General features: G+C 41.2%; 1 protein-coding gene across 1 annotated transcript in view; it reads right to left on the bottom strand.

The window, feature by feature from the left end:
* RYR3 (ryanodine receptor 3) overlaps positions 1–20,974 on the bottom strand; it is a 3,250,282-nt gene that overhangs the window by 1,611,277 nt on the left and 1,618,031 nt on the right. Inside the window, exon 28 of the mRNA XM_044074157.1 lies at positions 20,055–20,263. Within this exon, the coding sequence (XP_043930092.1) occupies positions 20,055–20,263 (209 nt within the window). The remainder of the gene's footprint in view (positions 1–20,054; positions 20,264–20,974) is intronic.

Raw genomic sequence — 20,974 nt, 5'->3', positions numbered from 1 at the left:
AAAAGTTCAGACATTTTGGTGCCGTATCCAGTGTCTTTATACAATTTTTCTCAAGTGAGCACATGGAAGCTACGTCTGATCCTTAGCAAGATACATCACATATAGCTTAGGCTAATGCAACAATGATCTAATGATGAACATCCATTGTTGTCTGGGCTAAAAGGGAGTCACCATAATCATTTTGTCAAGTTTCTATTGATCTTTAGAAAGACCTTCGATATTAAATGAAAGAAGGGAAGGCATACAGGAACAGGTCCCGCCATGGAAAAGAAATGCATCTGTTTTCCATGCCTTTTTGCAAGGTGACCTGAAGCAAATTTGGATTAGCTGTCTATTGAGATAGCAGGCAATACATCCATTTGAGGAGTTCCTCACAGGTGGACAATCTCCTGGAAGACCTCTGAATTTAGCATACACTTGTGAGGATCTAGCCTGGATTTATTCAAAGCATCTACTATTATGTTTTGCTCTGATGGAATGTAACTGGCCTGCAGAAATAGTGTATTCCGTACTGGCAGTCCCCATGCAATCACTGTTAGTCTGCACAGGGGGTAGCTTTTATTAGAGCCATCTTATCCTTGTGATTTATATGATTGTTCCTGAAATGAGGCTGTCATATGCTCTGAACCTTGATGCCTTGACAGACTACACCCTCGTGCAAAGTACAAAATGTCTCCTGTCACTTGATTAAAGAGGAGAAGGGGAAAAAATGGGAGACTGGGATTTAGCAATAACTGAGCAGCCCACCATAGCAGTTTCTTCTTGAAAATCCACACTAGAATTTGAAAGGAGAAGTGGTGACAATGCTATACCCACATTGATTTCATGTACCAATGGATTTTCCTCATGCATTGTCTGTCAAAAGGTACAATTAGGACAGACAGAGACATGCAACCCAGAATTTTGAGGAATTCTTTTAATGTGGATATGTTTTGATGGGCCATAATTAAGAAATAAGCTAGAAAGATGAAACTTTGTCTGGAGGGAGGTAAGAGGTGGATAGAGAAGTGTCTACGAGATACTCAAGAAACCTGTAATGGGTTTAAACAAGACTTGTTCAGATTTACTTTGTAACCCAGGCTGCTGAAAAGATGAAGAGTGAACTGTAGAAATGCTAGGTTATCTTTGACAGAGGGAGCTGAAATGGGCAATCATCCCAATATGGGAACCTATGGATGCTCTGCAGTCTGCAAAAGGCTAAGACTGGGGCTAGACCTTTTGTGAAAACTTGTGGAGCAGTGGAAATATCAAAAGGCAGATTTTTTTATGCTACATTTGTAAATTTACATACCTGTTGGTGTTGTATTTCTACATTATTAGTGTAATCTTGCTAATATTTTGCTTTTATTGTAACTCTTCATTAATGAACTTGAGTTTTTCTCTGTGGGCCTTCCATGAAAGGGGTCTTGGCTCCCCAGTCAGACTTTCATGGTTAACAAATGCAAAATAAAATAAAAAGAATAAATGTAACCTGTAAGTGCAATTCCAGGGCAAAGAATCTCAGGTAACACCTGTGCTACTTTGTGAATTGGGATATGCAGGTAGGTATCTTTGAGATTGCGAGTGTCTAGAAAGACAATGGGAACCATAAGAGGAAACAGAATTTGTCAAGTAAGTGTTTTGAATTTTGGGACCAAAAGGTCTCAAGTAGCTTCTTTTTTAGGATTCAGGAACATTCATGAGTAAAAGCCTTTGTCCATCCCTAGGAAGTCAATGGTTCTATCAAGTCTGAAAAAATTTGAGGAAACAAATTTTTTTTTCAAGGGCAAAATATCCTTGATTGAGAAAAAGGGAATGTCCACTGAAGTCTGTAACCATCCTTGATTAGTTTAGATTCCATATATCTAAATTTCTCTTGAAAGCTTGCACAAATATTGCCTGGAATTTGAGAAGAATGGTTGGTGTGTAGAGAGTGAAGGAGAGTGTGTGAATTGCATAGGTAGTTGTTGAGCTTTCTTTTGAACAGGTGGGTCCTTGGGATCCACCCCCTTTCCTTTTTGAATTTCCTTGGTACTTTTCTTATATTGTTGATTATGTGACTTTTACTTTGGAGAATTGAAGGCCTTTTAAATATAGTACCAGAAGGCCACAGCATCCCCTGAGTCATAAGTGCATTTTTTAACACTTTTTGCTCCCCTTGCATCAACATACAGCCTTTCTACCCAATGTCCTCACATTCATTTCTCAATTTCTCCTGGTACCCCAGACTTTCTCTGATGTAGCTAGGACTTGCACAGATCCTAAGGACATTCTGGGGTATTTTACTTTTAATGGCCTACAATGCAGCAACTGTGGTTGCATCTGAGGTGGGCATGCGTGCAATGGATATGTGTGGTGTTTTGCCCTGCCATGTCAATCACCTTTTTCCCTATTTGAACCACGACCCCTCATTGTGATATCTCAGCCTCCACCAGGGATCTTCACAGTGAACTCCAACACAGAATTGCCCACTGACCCTTCCACTCTATCAGTTGCCTGTGCTGCTAAAGGAACATAGGTTGGCTGGATTTTAGTTAGGGTTTTACCCTTCTACATCACTAGATTGGTGAGTTGTAAGCACATTTAACACATTTTTTGGTGATCTGTGAGGCAGACTTAAATATGTCCAGCTAGGAAGATTTAATGTCAGTTTGGAAGGGAAGTGAAGGATTGCCACATACTAGTAAAAATATATAGAAGATACTTGGACATACAAATCTGGCAATTAACAACTCTAAATGCCAGACTGGAGGATTTGTAGAGCTTTCAAAAGAATGGCTAACTTTGTCTTCTAGAATAGGGTTATCTGCAGAAAAGACTTTAAAAGATATGTCCCCATCAATAGAAATAATATTAGGATCTGCCAGTGGGTTTCTATAAAGAGATTTATGTGCATCAGACACCCTGTAAAATCTTTTTGGGCAAGCGGTTGGGAATCTGAAGAAACAGGCAGAACCAAATGCACTCTAAAGTCCCTAAATCCTTGGGAATGGCTACAGGTTTAGGTGAATCCATATTCAATTCCTTATATCTTTTCTGAGATTCTGACATGTCATTACACTTCATTTGAAATATTCCTTCATTTTTTAAACTCTGCCCCAAAGGGAATTTTTTCATTTGGGGTGTCTGAGAAGAAGGTGTCTTCTGTTTTAGATTCACAAGGAGCAAGGGAAGATAATTGTGAAGTGTAGTCTTGACATTCAACATAAGAAGCAGAAAGAATCTTTTCCTCTGAAGAAGATAGGTATCTCTTTCTACTTCTCTTAACTGGTGCAAAAAACACGAAGAGAAGGCGGAACAGACTGAATCACATTAAGCAGACCTTGTGCAAAATTATACCAGTCTCCTTCAGAAGTGTTTACATTAATGTAGTAGAAGCAGAAAAAAAGAAGTTATGTACTCACCATAACATTCCATGAGTGTTGTTCATCTCACCTTCATTCTTTAATGGTTGGGTTCGGAACCAATTGGTTCTGACTCGGACATTTACTAAAGCTCGATGTTTTCAAGTACCTTGGGGCTTATACCCTATCCCATGATGCTCTAGGGAATTCCCCAGATGTTGTTTGCTGGTATACTAATATATACATAAATAATTTCACCACTTTACAAACCCCAAAGAGGGTCAGAGAAATTAGACACCAAATAAATCCTCTCAGTCCTTCAGGAGCCAAAGGCTGGGAAAAGAAGGGTGGGACGTATGAATGAAGGTGAGATGGACAATGCACATGGAATGTTAAGGTGAGTACATAATTTCTTTATGTGATGTTGTCTTATCTCGCTTTCATTCTGTACTGGTTGGGACAGCATCCCTAGCACCATATATCTTAGGTGGCTCAAGGGAGAATATTCTTCAGAACAGTGGACCCAAAGGAGGCCCTGTCCCTGGAGACCAAATCAACTTTCTAATGAGTAATAAAGGCATGAGGCCTTGCCCATGCTGCTGCAGTGCAATTGGTATCAATTGGCAGTTTTGCCTGAAAAGCAGAAGAGGTAGAAATAGCTCTAGTAGAATGACCTCTTACTTTGTTGGGAAGTTGTTTGTTCTGTGATTTGTAGGTGAATGTGATGCAGTCTGAAAACCATCTAGAGAGAGTGGTCATAGCAAATGGAGCACCTTTTTTACAGTCTGAAAAGAACACAAATAATTGGTCAGTTTTTCTAAAGTCCTTTATTCAGTGCAAGTAGAAATGTAATTGTCTATGCACATCTAGTTGGTGTAACATATTCTCTGCTTTAGTGCCATAGTTGTGGAAAAAACTGGTAAGTCTATGGACTGGTTTAAGTTTGAGTCTGAGCACACTTTTGGTAAAAAGGTAGATTTGTACAAAGTGAGACTCTGTCCTTGTGAAACAGCATATATGGAGGATTGATAGACAATGCTTGTAACTCTGAAAATCTCCTAGTTGACGTTATAGCCACCAAGAAAATTGTTTTCCAGGTCAAAAACTTCAAGTCACAGGGTGAAGTGCGATAATACAAAATTCAGGTTTCATGGGATAGAGGTGGTTTAATGACAGGTCTTAAAAGCATAGTACCACTCAAGAAATTGCTGCTAATTAAAGTCGAATAGTGGCTGCAGCTGTTCTGCATGAAATAGTTTTGCTAAAAACTGCAGTATAGAAGATAAAGGAGCAGAAAAAGGATCTATATGGTTTTCCGAGGCCCATGAGGAAAACCTTTTCCATTTGCTGACATATAGTTCTTTTGTAGAAGCCTTATGAGAGGAAATCAGAATATGCTGCACTGAAGGTGAAAAGTCAGGTAGCCAGGCTATGTTTGGAATCAGAGCAGCCAGGCTGTCAACTTGAGGATATGAAGAGTTGGGTGGAGCGTTCCTGACAGATGGGTTAGGAGATCTGGAACTGGGTCCAGAATCCAAGGCTCCTCTTGAAGATGAGGCCATAGGAATGGGAACCAGATTTGACGAGGCCAGTAAGGAATGATTAGTATTAAGGTCCTTCCCACTACACTAGCTTTCTGAAGAACTTTGGGTATCAATGGGAAGGGATGAAAAGCATAGAGGAGACCCGGGGGCCAATTGTGTACAAGTGCATTCCTTGGAGATTCCCCCACAGGTGGGATTAGGGTAAGGTAGCTGCTGCATTTGGCGTTCATGGATGTGGCAATGAGGTCGCAGCAAGACTAGCCCCATTTTTGGAAAACCATTTCCGCTATTTCTTGTTTTAGGGACCACTCGTGAGGTATCAAAATTACCCTACTGAATTTGTGTGCTATCACGTTGGATTTTCCAGGGATGTGCATTGCCATCAGAAAACGTTGGGAGGAGGTCGCCCACTGCCATACTCTGAGGGCCTCTCAACAAAGGGGGTAATATCTGGTTCCTCCTTACTTGTTTATGTACCAGACAACTGACATGATGTCCACATGTATTGCTACAGTTCCCAATGCTAAAAGCACTGCTCTCATCTCTAGAACACTGATGTGCAAGTGGGCATCATGATCCTGCCAAGTGCCTTGGACTGTCCTTTCCAGATAATGCCCCCCCCACCCTATCTGGGAAGCATCTGTGGTCACTGTGGCTATAGGCTGGGAGAGAACAAATGGTCGACCTATAGTCACATGAGTCGAGTGAAGCCACCATCGAAGGTCTTTCCTGCAAGATTCTGTTATCATGATCTGGTGAGACATGGGGAGTTCCAGCATGGACCACTGAGTGAACAGAAGCCACTGTAGAATCCTCATATGGATCCTCACCAATGCAATCAAATTTATTGCTGCTGCCATACTCCCCAACACTTTTAGAACTGTTCTTGCTTGTACCTTTTTCTTGAACAGGAGGATCAGGACTTGTCATTGTAGGGCATAAACTCTTTCTGGGGGGAAACTTCACTATCATTTCTGTAGTGTCTAGATCTGCTCCTATAAAAACTATATGTTGAGATAGCAATAAGGCAGATTTTTCGTAGTTCATCATGATTCCTAAGTGGGAGCAGAGTTTTTATGTGGTGTCTCTTGCCTCTGTTAGTAGATGCTTGGTGGTGGCGGTCAGGAGCCAGTCATCTAGATACAGAAACACTCAGAATCCTAGGTGCCTCAAGTGAGCTGTGACTACTGCCATACATTTGGTGAACACTCTGGGGGCTGTAGTGAGACCAAAGGGCAGAGCCCGAAACTGATAGTGACTGGCTCCCAGCCAAAAGTCCAAATGCCTCCTGGATTGCCTGTCCATTTTTATGTGGTAGTACACAACCTGGAGGTCTAAAGAGCACATCCTATCATCTTGTCATAGAAAAGGCAGTATTGACTGCAGTGTTACCATCTGCAACTTTGATTTTTCTACTGACTTGTTCAGTCCACTGAGATCCAAAATGGGTCTCCAGTCCCCTGTTTTCTTTGGAACTAAAAAGTACCTTGAGTAAGTTCTGGATCCTACTTGGTCTGTGGGGACTGTCTGATTGACTCTTTTTTCTAGAAACTTTTGTATTTCTAGAGTTGCTTGTTCCCTTTGACTGTGTGGAACATCTGGCATGATTTTTATGTTTGGGACGGGGAAGGAAAAGGGAATGGAGCAGCCTATAGATGCTATGTTTTGTACCCATTTGTCTTTTGTTATTTTTAGCAAGGCTTCTGTTTACAAAGATAAGTGACTCCTAACTGCCTCCAGAGATGGACAGATGGGCATCCTTTCATGAGCACTGGAAGGGCTCTCCAAGGAAAGATCCCCTGTCGCCCTGGTTTTGCAGACCCACTCTGCTGTATGGTTGGCATCTTCCATTATTGTTTCCCCCTCTGCCCCTGGGGGAAGACTCACCACGTGTGTCTTGAAAAACTCTCTGGGATTTTCAAAACCAGATTTTTCCTCCCTTTTGACTTTTTGGATAAGGTCTATAAGGCAGGGAAAAATGGACTCCTATGGCAGAGAGAGTTTTTCCTTCCTGCTCACACCTGGTTAGTGTGTCTTTTACTTTTGGCCCAAACAAGGTCGAGCATTCAAAGCAGCATTCACAAAGGAAGACTTAAAGGCTCTGCAAAGTTACACAAGTGCATCCAGGAATGTTTCCTTAAGGAAATTCTTGAACCAGCTGCCCTACTCGCTCCATCAGCTGCATAGGAAATCAGTCTCATGGAGGAGTTTACCACTGAATTCAAGATGGAGAGCTGGGAGGCAACCTTGTCTGATATCCCCATAGCTACCGAACCTTGAAGAGTATCTCCTAGCTCCTTCAGGAGATATCTCTGTAATCTAGTAAAATTCCTGAGATAATTCAGGGACCTGAGTGTAAAGGTCACCGAAGAAAAGGTGCACTTTTAATGCTTGTCCATCATACAAGACTATTTGTTCGGAGGATGGACAGTAGAGGATGTTTCCGACAATTAATTCTTGGTGGCCACCTCCACCACCATAGCATCTACCAGGACACATTTTGTAAGGAACGTTTGATCCTTGGTGTATGTAATGTATTTATTTGTTCTCCGAGGGACTGGCTCCACTGAATCTGGAGTCTCCCACTCCTTTTGACAAACTAGATTCATACATTCATCGAAAGGCAGAGACACCCAAGTGGCAGAAGGGTGAGACCCAAAAGCCTTCAGGTAAACATACTCCTCCTCAAAAGGGTTGATGAGCTTCCAGCCACCTTTCTGCTTAAGTATTTCTAGGATGTCTGCAAAGGAGACATCCTCAGAGGGTGACCGTGGGGATCCTTCTGACTCATCGATGTCTGTGTTAGATGTGAGTGACTCTTCCGGGGAGTCCATATGCTTTCTCTTACATAATCTCTTGTGAGGGATCTCTTCAGAAGGGTATTCAGGAAAGGTTTCAGAAGAAAGGGGTTCACCCAATGGGGTATCCTGAGACAGTGTGTCTCCACATCTGTGTGGATGCAGTTGTGCTGAGACAGACACCGGTGCCTTTGGGGGAGGAATGATTGGAACTGAGAGTGGATATGTCTGTGGGGACAATGCTCTCTTCATCGCCTCAAAGGCCCCCCCATCCAAGGTCCAAGGAATTGGCTATGAAGAACCAGAAGGCATCCCCAGCACAAAGGGGGTTGGCTCCGAGGCTGATGTAAGAGCCGTACTCACCCGCTCCAAAGTCCCAAGAGGCAAGTTTGGATCCAAATAATGTCCGATCTGACTGTCCTCTCTGAACCCGACTGGAGAACATCAGCTCCTAGACTCCTCAAGCTCAGATGGCACCAAGGCAGTTGGAGCAGTAGTTGGAGCCAAAGATCCTGGGACAGGTCTTGGCTCTGACGGTTCCACTTTAATCAGCTCCATGCATTCTGGCTCTAAACCCCGAGCTGGGTCAGAGGAGGAATTGATGGTGAAAGGGCAGATCTAGCTAGTTCCAAAACCCTATTGGTAGGCTCCGACAAAAGTTTGGCCAGTGCCGGTGTACTCAAAAGTCTCAGCATCACGCGATCCACATCATCATCAGAAAGGCTCCTGGAGGATCGAGAGAAGGGAGCTGGAGATCTTGTAACTTGTAAGATAGGTGATCTTAGCATCGAAGAGACTGGTACTAGATCTGGGGACTGGCTCTGAGCATGAAGCACCAATAGCTCTGAAATAGAAGGAACCGAGGTGGATGGTCTCTTGGGCCTGACAGGTTTTGGGTCCGATGAAGATGTCTTTGGTAATTTTCTTGATGGTTCCAATTCTGAAGAAGTAGAGGATGATCTCTTAGATGTTTTGTCTGATTTTTGAGAGGGAGAAGTAGTATTTTTTGTAGGGCTCTGACCCTCCTCTAAGGCCTCTGAAAAAATAAGTTTTCAACAATCCTTTTATAATTAGCTTGTTCCTTCTTTTGAGAAGGACACTGGAGCTAAAGGAATAGCAAATTGAGCAAGATTCCTGCAAATGTACTGCCCCAAGCAGTAAAACACACACACTACGACCATCAGTTAAAGACATTTTTTTGAGTGCAATTTGAGCACTTCTTAAACCCCAAGGGTTTTGTAGAACAAAATACACAATGGAAAAAAGGCCCACTAACTCAAATGGGCTTATCCACTCTCTAAGCAAAATGAACTGGATTAATAAACTACACTGCAGAAATATTAAGCGCACACACTATATAAACAGTAAAATTTTAACGTGACAAAAGCAGCTAATAATTAACACATGCCAAAGTGAAAATAGCAAAAAAATGAGCTGTAACACTCTATAGAAAAAAATGGATTTACACGAAACAACCCTTTAAGTTAAACTTCTAAACTACAACTATATTAAATTGCTCAATAATCGAGCCCAAAGAGAATTATTCAAACACACACAAGGAAGTCGGGAGAGGGAGTAAAAACTTTTGGCCTAAATATAAACAATGGCCACAATATAAAAAGCACATTTGAAGATATTTATAAGATAAACTAAGTTAAGCTAAGCTACTACTCATCTAAATCCTAAAGGGAAAGGGAAATATAAAGTTTTCTATAGAAAATAGTAATTTTGGAAAAAAAACACTTAGCCAGAGCCAGTTGAAGCATCTGATCTGTTTCAGCAGCAAACGAGATCTGGGGAATTCCCTGGAGCATCATGGGATAGGGTATAAGCCATGCGCCACTTGAAGACATCGAGTTTAGTAAACAGCGGAGTCGGAATCGAGGACTGGCTCTGAACCCAACCAGTACAGAATGAAGGCAAGATAAGACAACATCACATCAAATGTTTCTCTTTTCAGTCCCCTTTTTAGGGGCTCCAGCCTTAAAGTTTTAGGGGTAATGTCCAAAGGACTGACCTTCATCAAAGATTCGGTGATGACCTGTATCACCAAAACTTGGTGAATACCTCCCCTGCACTCAGAGATAATAATCCTGGAATCTCCTTTCTTGGCAACAGCCTGAAGTACAGTCTGCCCAGACATGCTTAAATTCCAGGCCTTACTGGCCTCCAGAGTGAATGTACCAGAGGGCTCAGGAGAATTGGACTGTCAGTCCAAGGGCTGTGAAAGCACCTCAGCACAGACATCAGGCCCAGATGTCAGAAAAATGGTGAAGTTTGAGATTATTTGGAAAACAACTTTTTTTTCTTTTTACTTTGAGGGGGGAGGTCCATCAAAAGAAATTTGGTCACCATGGTCTCACACACCAACTGTTTAAGCAGCATGTTTTCCAGAAAAATTTTTAGCAATTTTTGCATGCTCCTTAGGGTTTTCTGAATAAAAGACTGGAATATTTGACAGGACCTTGTTTTGTGTTGATCACCTAGACAGAAAACATAGAAGGGACAGGCATCCTTACAGGGAATCCATCTACTATGCAAACATTTACCTTTCCTGACAGACATAAACAGATTGTTAAAAAAAAATGTTCAGTACGAAAAATGAAGGTTTCCCTGATGGGGATACTTACCTGCCCAAAACTGTAAATGAAGCTGACTACCAAAAGTCATGACTCTGAACTGATGAGAAGACTACTTAAAACATATTTATTGCAAAAAAGTTCTGACTTTTGGCACTTCTGTATGCCCCTCTTATGCCAGAACATACTCACATGCCAAGAGGAGATGTACAATGCACAAGGAAGGAGACCCCAGCTTTGCAGACTGGTAGAATTTCTGATCTTTGGCAGGACATATCCCATATAGTTATAGCTACTGAACAGTAATCTAATGAAGAACATCATCATTTTATGACAAAAATGGACAGCTTGGTAGCCAATGTGCCACTTAACTGAGACATATGATGCTGATGAAAGTACAAAACATATTTTGGTATCAGGGCCTTACATTAAATTCAGTGTATTTTCAATATGCTTATAAGTATATTGCAAACTGCCAAAAATTAACAAAATCAAACTTTATTAAGTAGCAGAATGAATACAGGAATTGTGACATGGATACATGCATCATCAGGAAACAAATGAGGGGAGGTGGTTTTGAATAGAAGAAATTACAGTTGCTTAAGTCCTCCTTACCTGTAACTGTAGATTTTCAAACGCCTCACTGTCTCTGTGGCATTTTGGGGGTTATATGCCAAGGTAACCCAGAAATCATCAGCTTTCAAAAGCTCAGACAGCTGATTGGCTGAGCATATCTTGAATGGGAAGTCTTCAGCTGTCACAGGAAATGAGTGTTCAAGCTTTACTGCTTTCACAAAGAAGGAGAAGAAAGTACCGGAAGCCAGAATCATCAAACAAGACTAAATTCACAATAAATCACAATACTATATAAACACCAAATCAACAATAGTTGAATCAAAGAGGTTGAAACAACCTCAATTATGCACAGTCTGGGATGGTGGGCAGATGCTGCCACTGAGGCAGTGAGGAATTTGAACATTTACTGTTACAGTTAAGTAGGACTTACAAAACTGTACTATGTTTATCATTCCCACTACCTCAGTGGCACTGTGGTTTCCCAAAATTTCTGGGAGAAGGAAAAATAAGGATCCAGGAGGCCCTGGACCTTGAAAGCCATCAAGTTTGTAGTGCTTTTTGAAGATATGAACAGAGGACCAGGTTGCTGCCTGTAGAATGCTTCAAATATGCAAACGAAAAGGATAAGGCCCTAGTCAAGTGAGCCTTAACATTGTCTGGAAGAAATTTATCATGGTGGGAGTAACAGAAAACAATAGCAGAGGACAACCATTGTGCAAAACTTTGATTATGGACAGGATGACCTTTCTTAGCTCCTGTATATGAGTCAAGCAGCTGTTCGGCATTCCTAAAGGGTTTTGTTCTGTTAATGTAGTACCTGAGCAAGCTGCTTGTGCACATCCAAGGTATGTAGAATCTTTTTACCTTTTTTTTGAGGTTAGAACACTGGCAGATTGATGGATTGAATAAAAAAAAATCAGAAACAAATTTAGGCATGAATGATGGATTGGTGTATAACACAACTATGTCCTTGTGAAAAATCAGATAGTGTTGGCCCACCTTGACAGCTTACAGAGACTCAGCTTGCAGATCTCAGAGCAATAAGTAAAACAGTCTTCCAAGTAATGAACTGTAGATCAGTCTAAAAGACAGATTCAAAAGGAGGTAAGATCAATTTTTCAGGACAAACTTTTAATCCCAGGGAGGAGGAATTTGCTTTGGGGGGGGGGGTGCCACACATGCAACACTCCTTTCATAAACTGACTACAAAAACAGACAAAGGAGGCGAATCCATGGGCAGACAAGCTGAGATAGCTGCAAGATGTACTTTGATAGAAGCATATGACAAACCATCTCTACGAAGCTCACACAAACATTTTAACACCGGAGTGATCAAACCCCTTTTGAGGACCACTATTATTGGGTGGGTATCATCAAGAAAACCTCTTCTACTTGTAATTGTAAGATTTTTTATTTGGAGTTTTTTTCCTCCTTAAATACCCACTGCACAACCTCTTGGAACAAGTGCCTGAAAGGTATCAAAATAGAATCATCCAGGCTGTTAGTTGCAATTGCTATTGCTCTAAGTTGGAGTTTATCATTTTTCCCAATTCTGTATGAGTAGATTCAGTCTGTGAGGAAGCTTGTGGTAATTGCCCTTGGTCAATTACATTAAAAGGAAGAAACAAAAGTTATGTACTTACCATAATCATGCATCTGTGTTGTCCATTTTCATTCTTCCTCAGCTGATGGGTCTTGGATCTCACCTCTGATCCAACTCAACCACTTCACTTTTACTAGACTCATGGATTCAGCTCTTGAGCTTCTTGCTTTTTAATAATACCCTACCATCCTGGCATACCTCAGATCGAGTTTGCTGCCCGAACACCAGCATATATGTGACACCATATCACTATGAAAAAACAAGATAAAGGCATACAGAAAGGCTATAGCTCAAACAGGTAACAGGTGGGTTCCCAAAAGGACATCCCTTAGGCCTCACTAGGAAGGGAGGAAAGGGGGTTGGAGGGCAGGGAGTTGAGGAAGAATGAAAATAGACAGCATAGATGCACTGTTATGGTGAGTGCTTAACGTTTGTATCTGATATTGTCATCTTTCATACATTCCTGTACATGAACTTTGGGTGGTCTTCATGGAAGGATATTCCAGAGTACAGCAGAACCAAATACTTCCCTATTTCTGGATAGTATGTCTAACCTGTAATGAGCAATAACGGTATGAGCATTGGACCAAGAGACAGTTGCACAAATATCATCTATGGATGCTCTTGACCAAAAGCAAATTAAGTGGCTATGGACCTCGTGGAATGTGCTTTGAGGTGCTTAGGTAAAGATAATCCTTTTTCTTTAGAAACAAAGGATATACAATCAGTCAACCATTTGGCCAGGGTTATCTTTGACACTGCTTTACCCAAGTTGTTCTTCGAGAAAGATACAAATAATTGGTCAGTTTTCCTGAAATCTTGGGTTCTATGCAGATAAAATCTAAGCTTCCGATGTATGTCTAAAAGATGTAGCATGTATTCTCTTTTGTTTGAGACCTTCAGAATGAACACAGGTAAAGTGTGACCTGATTTATGTTAGATTCAGAAGCCACCTTAGGTAAAACAAAAGATGGGTTTGTGTGTAATAAAACCTTATTCTTATGGAAGGTCAAGTATGGAGATCTTGCAGAGAGAGCTTGGAGTTCAGATACTCATATAGCAGAAGTGATAGCGACTTGAAAATTTGTTTTCCAGGACAAGAAATTAAGATCAATCTTAGCCGAAGGCTCAAATGGAGGTTGGATAACAGCTTGTAACAGAATGGTCAAATCCCAAGAGGGATATGATCTTTAATTGGGGGCCTGAGCAAAAAGGTACCCTTAAGGAAAGCCTTGCACAATTTCAAACAAGCCAAGGAGGAATGATTCTCACCCGAGTGTAAATATGAAATTGCCAATAAATGAACTTTAATAGTATAATAACTTGCCCTGTTGTTAAAAATGGAGGCCAAAAAATAGAGAACTTCTGAAACTGGGGTGGGGAAAGGGTCTAGATGTCCCTAAAGGGCTCAAACTGAAAATCTTTTCCATTTACTTTTATAAATTTTCCTGGTGGAAAGCTTTTGAGAGGATAAAATGATCTGTTGAACTGGGAAGAAAAGCCTGGACTGTCTAGCCATTACTGGAACTGGAAAAAAACATGTGGTCAACCTGAGGCTGTTGATGTCTGGGTGTTTCATCCCTGTCAGATGAAACAGAAGGCCTGGATATGGAGCCAGTATCCAGGGTCTGTACAGCAGATGAGACCAGAAGAAAGTGAACCAAACCTTACAAGGCCAAGAGGGAGCAATGAGGAAGACTGTGCTTTTCAACTGGGATGCTCTCTGTAGAAATTTGGGGATGGGGAGGGTAAGCATAAAGCAGACCAGAGGGCCAATCATGGACTAGAGCATCTCTCTGTGGCTTTCCCTGTGGAGGGAACAGGGCAAAGAACCTGATACCCTTGTTGTTGAGAGGAGAAGCAAAAATATTGCAGCATGGCTGGCCTCCATCGGCAAAAAACTTTTCTGTCACTCTTTGATTTAGAGACCATTCATGAGGCATCAAAATGGACCTGCTTAGTCTGTCTGCAAGTACGTTGGTTTTCCCTGGTATGTACATTGCCATAAGAAAGTGACTGGAAGAGATTACCCATTCCAACACTCTCATTATTTTTGACACAGTGGGTAAGATCTGATTCCCCACTGTTATTATATATTCCAGACTACTGACATGTTTGTTTGTATCAAAGGAAGAACATCTTGAAATGTCTGCAATACTAGCAGGACTGCTCTTATCTCCAATATATTGATGTGTAAATTGGCCTCTTCTGGGGACAATGCACCTTGGATTGTCCTTCTCAAGAAATGCTCCACACCCACCCAATTTGAGAGTCATCTTTGGTGACTGTGGCTACTATCTGTGGAAGAACAAAGAGGTGACCTTAAACTTTTTCCTGAATGAATCCTCCAAAGAAGATATTCCTCGCAAACATTGGAAATCTTGGCTGGAGTGCTTAAAGGACGTCAAAAAATAGACTATTGTACTGAAAGAGTTCACTGCAGCACCTGCATGTGAAATCTGGCTAACAAAACTAGAGTTATTTCTGCTGCCATCACTCCTAATGCTTGCAGGGATAGTCTTGCTGTAGGATAAGAATGACAGATGACTTTCATGATCTGTAACCTGAGAATATGAACTTTTGTTAGAGAACGGAAAGCTATTTGGTTAATCATGTTAAGATGAGCACCTATGAAATCCAAAGTCTGAGTAGCAATAATTTGTGATTTGGGGTAATGGACTGTGGTGCCCAGTTGATGACATAACTGGAGCAAGTAATCCCTTGCTTGAATCAATAGATGCCTGGATGGGGCAGTCAGGATCCAGTTGTCTGAGTATGGAAACACACGGAATACCAGCAGTCATAGGTGAGCCACTACCACTGCCATGCATTTGGTGAACACTCTGGGGGGTATGGTAAAGCCAATGGGTAGTGCTCTAAACTGGTAATGAATGGCTCCCAGCCAGTAGCAGAAGTTTCCTCTGGAGCACCTGTTCATTTTGATATGTTAGTACACATCATGAAGGCCTAATGAGCATATCCAATCATCCTTCCGCAGTAGAAATAAAATAGACTGAACCATGACCACCCGGAACTTTGATTATTTTACATACTGGATTATTTGGCTGAGATCCAGAAATGGTCTCACACACCCTGTCTTCTTTGGCACTACAAAGAATCTTGAACAAATTAGGGATCCTTGCTGGCCTGGGGGAGCTTTCTGGATGACTTTTTTCTAGCAGCTTTACTATTTCCAGAGCTACTGCATCCATCTGATTAGGTGGAATGTCAGGGATGTTTTTTGGTTTTGTTGGAGGAATTTGGCAAAATGATATGAAATAATCTCTCTGTGTCATTTTCTGCAAATAAGCTTCTTTTGTGATGGATGCCCAGGCTTCTACGTGCAGAGATAAGTGCCCACTAACTGTCCCCAGAGCACAGCAGTGCAGGAGCACTGGTAGGGCTTTTCAGAGAAGCTCTCTCTTTAGCCCTGATTCTACAGGTCAGCCCTGCCACAAGGATGGCATCTTCCATGAGAGTTCCCTCCTCTGCTCCACGAATAACTATCTCCTCATGATATATGGAAAGGCCCTTGGGACTTGAAAAACCACATCTTTTTACTACCTTATTGATTCCTGGAAAAGGATCTCTAAGGGGTGGAAAAACACATCCCAATGGCAAACAGGGTTTTTCCATCTTGCTCACTTCTGGAGAGTGTTTCCTTAACTTCATGGCCAAACAAAAGATGATACATCAAAAGGCACTTTAATGAACGAAGAGTTGAACATCTCTGCAAAATCACACAGGCACATCTAGGTGTGCATCCTGACCATAATGCCTGAATCCCCAGCCCTAGAGGTATCCTCAGCTGCATAAGAGATCAACTTCATCGACTTGTTGGAAATAGACTGAAGGGTGGTCAGTTGTGAAGAAACTTTTTTTCTGGTTGTCCACAGACATGGACCCTGAAAGAGATTTGGAAAGCTCCTTGGACAAATCCCTTTGTAATCTGGTGAAGTGTGCCAAATAATTCAGCAAAAGAAGAGCAAAGGCCACAGAGGCATAAATGTCTTTGTCAAATCTGTGCAAGGCCATGGACTCCCTATTAGAGGGATGGATAGATGAGCTCTGTTCCACAAACTCCCTCTTAGTGGCTGCCGCCACCACCATGGCATCTATTGGGACTCCAGAGGGCCCTATCTTTGGGTAGAGCTAAAAACTTGTCTGGCCTCTTAGGTATGGGTTTTGCTGTATTGGCTCCTTTCATGCTCAGTGTGTGATGAGATCAATCAACTCATCAGCTGGAGGGACCACCCAAGATGTAGATGGGCCAGCCTCAAAAGCTCCCAGAAACACCAAATGTTCTTGGGAAGGGGTATCAGAAGACCACCCATCTCTCTATTTAAGAAGTTCCAGGATCCTTCCAAAGGAAACATCATCAGGTGGAGATCTGGGGGATCCCTCCCCTTCATCATAGTCTATGCCTTTGATAACAGATTCTTGAGGGGAATCTGGGAGCATCCTTTTGCATGTCCTCTTCCTAGGGACCTCATCAGTGGGGTGGTCTGGTGAAATATTGAAAGTGGGTGTGGAATCCTGGATGAGGACTGTCTGAAGGCTAGAATGGGATGGCTGTCCCAATGGAATAGGTGTCAAAGCTACCTGCACCAAACTCTGAATCGCTGTGGATTTCTGCCTTGAGGATGAAGTCAGAGCCACCTATCCAATGCCAAGAGGCAAGGCTCGCTCTGATAGCTTCAGAGTTTACCTCAACCCCCTGGAACAGGCTCTGATGCTTCAGCTCTAAGAGTCATCCTGCTCCAAAGAGATTGGAACCGGGTGACTTAGGAACATGACTGGAGTGGAAGAATGGCCTGTCTTCAGCTTTGACAGGGATATCCTTGAAGATCTCAGATCCAAGGGCTCAAAAAAACACTGGTCAGATCATAGAAGGAGAAATACCATGGGGTTGAGAAGAGGGCAGGCTCACTGGTCCGATGGGAAACAGAGGCTGAATTAACCCATCTGGATTTGAGCCTTGAGAAATTTCTTCATCATCATATCTACAGATCCGAGGAGATTTGGTGCTTGAAGTTGTAGGATCTGAGTTTGACAGTGGATTCGGTTTCTTAGAAATTTTAGCTAGAGGCTTGGGAATTGGAGCCAAATGAGGAGAACTGTCAGGGGACTGTTTCCTGAACTCCTTTTCTTCAGGATATGAGTCATGTTTTCCTTTATTAGGTTTACTGGATGCGGTTTGAGTCCCAGCTGAGACAGACATTTCTTCTGTCACTCAGTGCACAGAAGTTGAATCCCGAACAATTAGAACAGTCAACTTCTAGATGGGCAGCACCAAAACAATAACTGCACTCCTTGTGGACATCAGAATTAGGGTTTATGCTCCCAGGAAGTGATTTCTTAAAGCCTGTAGGACTGTCAGCATATCGGAACAACAAATCAGAACAAAAGAGAGATAATTTTTACACACACACACACACACACACACACACACATATATGTATATATATATATATATATATATATATATATATATATATATATATATATATATATATATACATATATATAGATACTACACATGCATACCATATAGGTACCTAAGACAGAGTGGACAGAAAGAAAGAGAAAGATTGTCAGCAAGGGTATCTTGAAGAATACCCCCAAAAAGGGTAGAAAGGCCTAACTGGAAAGGGAGATTAAAGTATTAGAAGAAGAGTTAGAATGTTAGGAAGATTCCATAAAAGGGCAAAGGAAGGAAGAAGAAAGGAAAGATATACTGCAGATAGAAAACTCATAAAAATGGATATAAGAATTCCTTGTTAACCTCCTAGCTTGAGAGCAGAAAATCCATGTCCAAAAGACCTGAGATATACCAGGATGGTAGATCATTATGAGGAAAGGGAGGAGGTTGAGACCTGGACCCGTGAGTCTTGTAAAAGTGGCCAAGTCTGATCCAAGGTTGGATCTGAGACTCGTCAGTTGAGGAATAAATGAGGAATACATTTAAGTAAAGGAGGTGCAGTTCAGGCAACTTCTCTTCCCAGCCAACTTAGTTCTATAACTGTGGAAAAGGCCACTTTCTGTGAGTGTAATTTTCAATGAATAAGCACTCAGTGGGTGCTGTTCATAAACATTGCATGCCTTGGAGTTGGGCTGGTATGCAGAAGAAATACCAAAGTCCTGTGTGATTCAAGAACAGTGATGCACAATGGGGTAAGTCCTCATGTATGGTTTTACCCCATCATGTAGCTGTGCACTTTGTAACTATGCAGATGACCCTCCTTAACACTGTCCACAGCTCATAAACATCAAACAGCAGAGTACCACCTGGGACTAACTAAATAAGTAACACAGCCAGGACCACATACTAAGAGAGCTGCTGTTTACATTCCCAGCACACTAATTATCCTCTGTATGGTATGTGCTGCACAGCATTGCATCACCGAGCAACCACATCAGTAAAATCTGGTCTGCAGTTGACAAATAGTACATTCTGCAGCACAAATAACTGGCACAAAAGCAAAAGTTGGAGCCACACATGGTCTGAAGAAGGAATCTTGTTCTGAAAGAGCTTACCTTGCTTTTTAAACAGTGCTTTCATTAAACTGTTGGATCCTCAGCTGTGGTTGTTTGGAGTCATCTTTTGTTTTTCTACAAATAGTACACTTTAATGACATAACAAAAGACCCTGCTGTGTGCACCTGTGGTGCAGTGCAACCAGCAACCACAACAACACATACTAACTCCCTCAACCACTGATTTGTGGACCTCCCACCAATGGGAACAGTGGAAACATTAGATCCCTTCAGGACATTTCTGAATGTGTTGGATAGCCTTGCCACTTACTCTATATCTGTACCCACACAATACTGTCTATGTAGGGTCATCATTACCATAGTGATCAGTAGAACTATTCACATCTATGAACTGTTGTATTAACTGATGGCATATGAACCACAGTGCATGGAAGTTGTGTACTCTTCTATAAACTATGTTTGTGAGTACCAGGGGATAATCTTGAGTAAAACACCCCTTTGGTACGTACCTGACCAGGCAAAGCAACAAATGGAATGTCCACAGAGGTTTCTCACAAAAATTATACAGGGCGTAAACAGTACATCCTGTGCTGATTGCCTCAAAGCTCTGTCTCTATTCTTTGTTCCTTACAGACTGTTGAGAGATGATCTATCCTTGGATTACACTCTGATGGAGCTTTTGCATTTCCACAAAAAGAATAGCATCAGCATTATTAGATCTAGGGATTTTAAACTTTGCCTGTGACATAAAAAAAGAAAGTTGTAGGCACATATATGTATCGCAGAGAATTCCCCTTCTTTGGAATAGGCTTCTCTGTGATGGTGCTGAACTGGTAGTAAATAACAGAAGGCCATACTGCAAAGTTTTGTTTTTTTTTTGCTTTATATAAAAAGTGTAGTTACATTTAGGGCTAAAAATGTAGCAACAAAATTTAAACTTATACAGTTATTTAAATGTATGACTGCATTTAAATTTGTACATTACACTGCTATGCAGTTATATACTGCAGAAAATGGAAAAGAAAAAAATAAATTTAATTATAATTCCCGCAATTCCTCTATTAGACATTTCTTATGCTATATCACAACTGGCACAGTGAATGAAAGACTTGATTCATGCTGTTACAGGTTTACCTCAATATGTTTATGATCATCTGGAATATTGACAAAAGTTGGCAGCCGTTTGCTGAACCACATAGGGACATCATGATTCATATTGACAGCAAAAGGTTCAAAACCTTCTTGGAGACCACACATTGTATAGTATTTAAAAGTACTGGCATCCCTTCCAAGATTCATACGACCAATCTGGGAGAGACCAAGGCAGCAAACAGGAATAAAACCTGCAAAATACCAATGATATCAGCTAGGTATATATGATGCTTGTTTTGTCTTCTTCTCAAAATAACAAATCTGCTATACTTCTACAGTAGTATAAAACCCATAAACCCACATACAAATAACACTTCACCATACATCTACACCTATAACATGCACAGGGTTATGCAAACCTATCTACAAAAATATGTAAAACATTTACATTAAGAAATCAAGACCATGGGATCTGGTGATTTTTTCTGCCTAGTATGGTAATGTTTCTAAAGTGGCTAGTTAAGCATCTCAGATGCATGCAAGAGATGCATGTATATCCACATTCTGTAAAACTGGGTTGAAATAGTTAACAGCACTGCAACAAACTTATGAATATCCCCTTCCCCACATCTGTGCATGTAATCAGGCTGATTTTTTCCCCTTTCAAAACAGAATGTGGAATTTGGAAAATAAGGCTGCAATTAAATCTTTAGGGATAATCTATTGAACTACTGAGGAAACTATTATTAGAATTTTGAAAGAAAACAATAAAATCTAAAAAGAAATATCTCTAAACTGACAATATTAATCAATAAAGATTGAGATTATAATTTCATTGCAATTTTTTTCCAGTAAATGCATTAACTACATTTGAAATATCAAAGCAGTTTCACAGATATGCAGCTATGATCCCTCAGCAGGTGTAGTACTGATGACTCCAGCAATTTTATGTAGGCATTTCA

This window comes from Protopterus annectens, chromosome 6.part0 (genome assembly GCF_019279795.1).
Source record: "Protopterus annectens isolate FY-2018-M chromosome 6.part0, PAN1.0, whole genome shotgun sequence".
NCBI classification, from domain to species: Eukaryota; Metazoa; Chordata; order Ceratodontiformes; family Protopteridae; genus Protopterus; species Protopterus annectens.
Note: the sequence above shows the minus strand (reverse complement) of the source record. Positions and strands in the feature narration are given on the sequence as shown.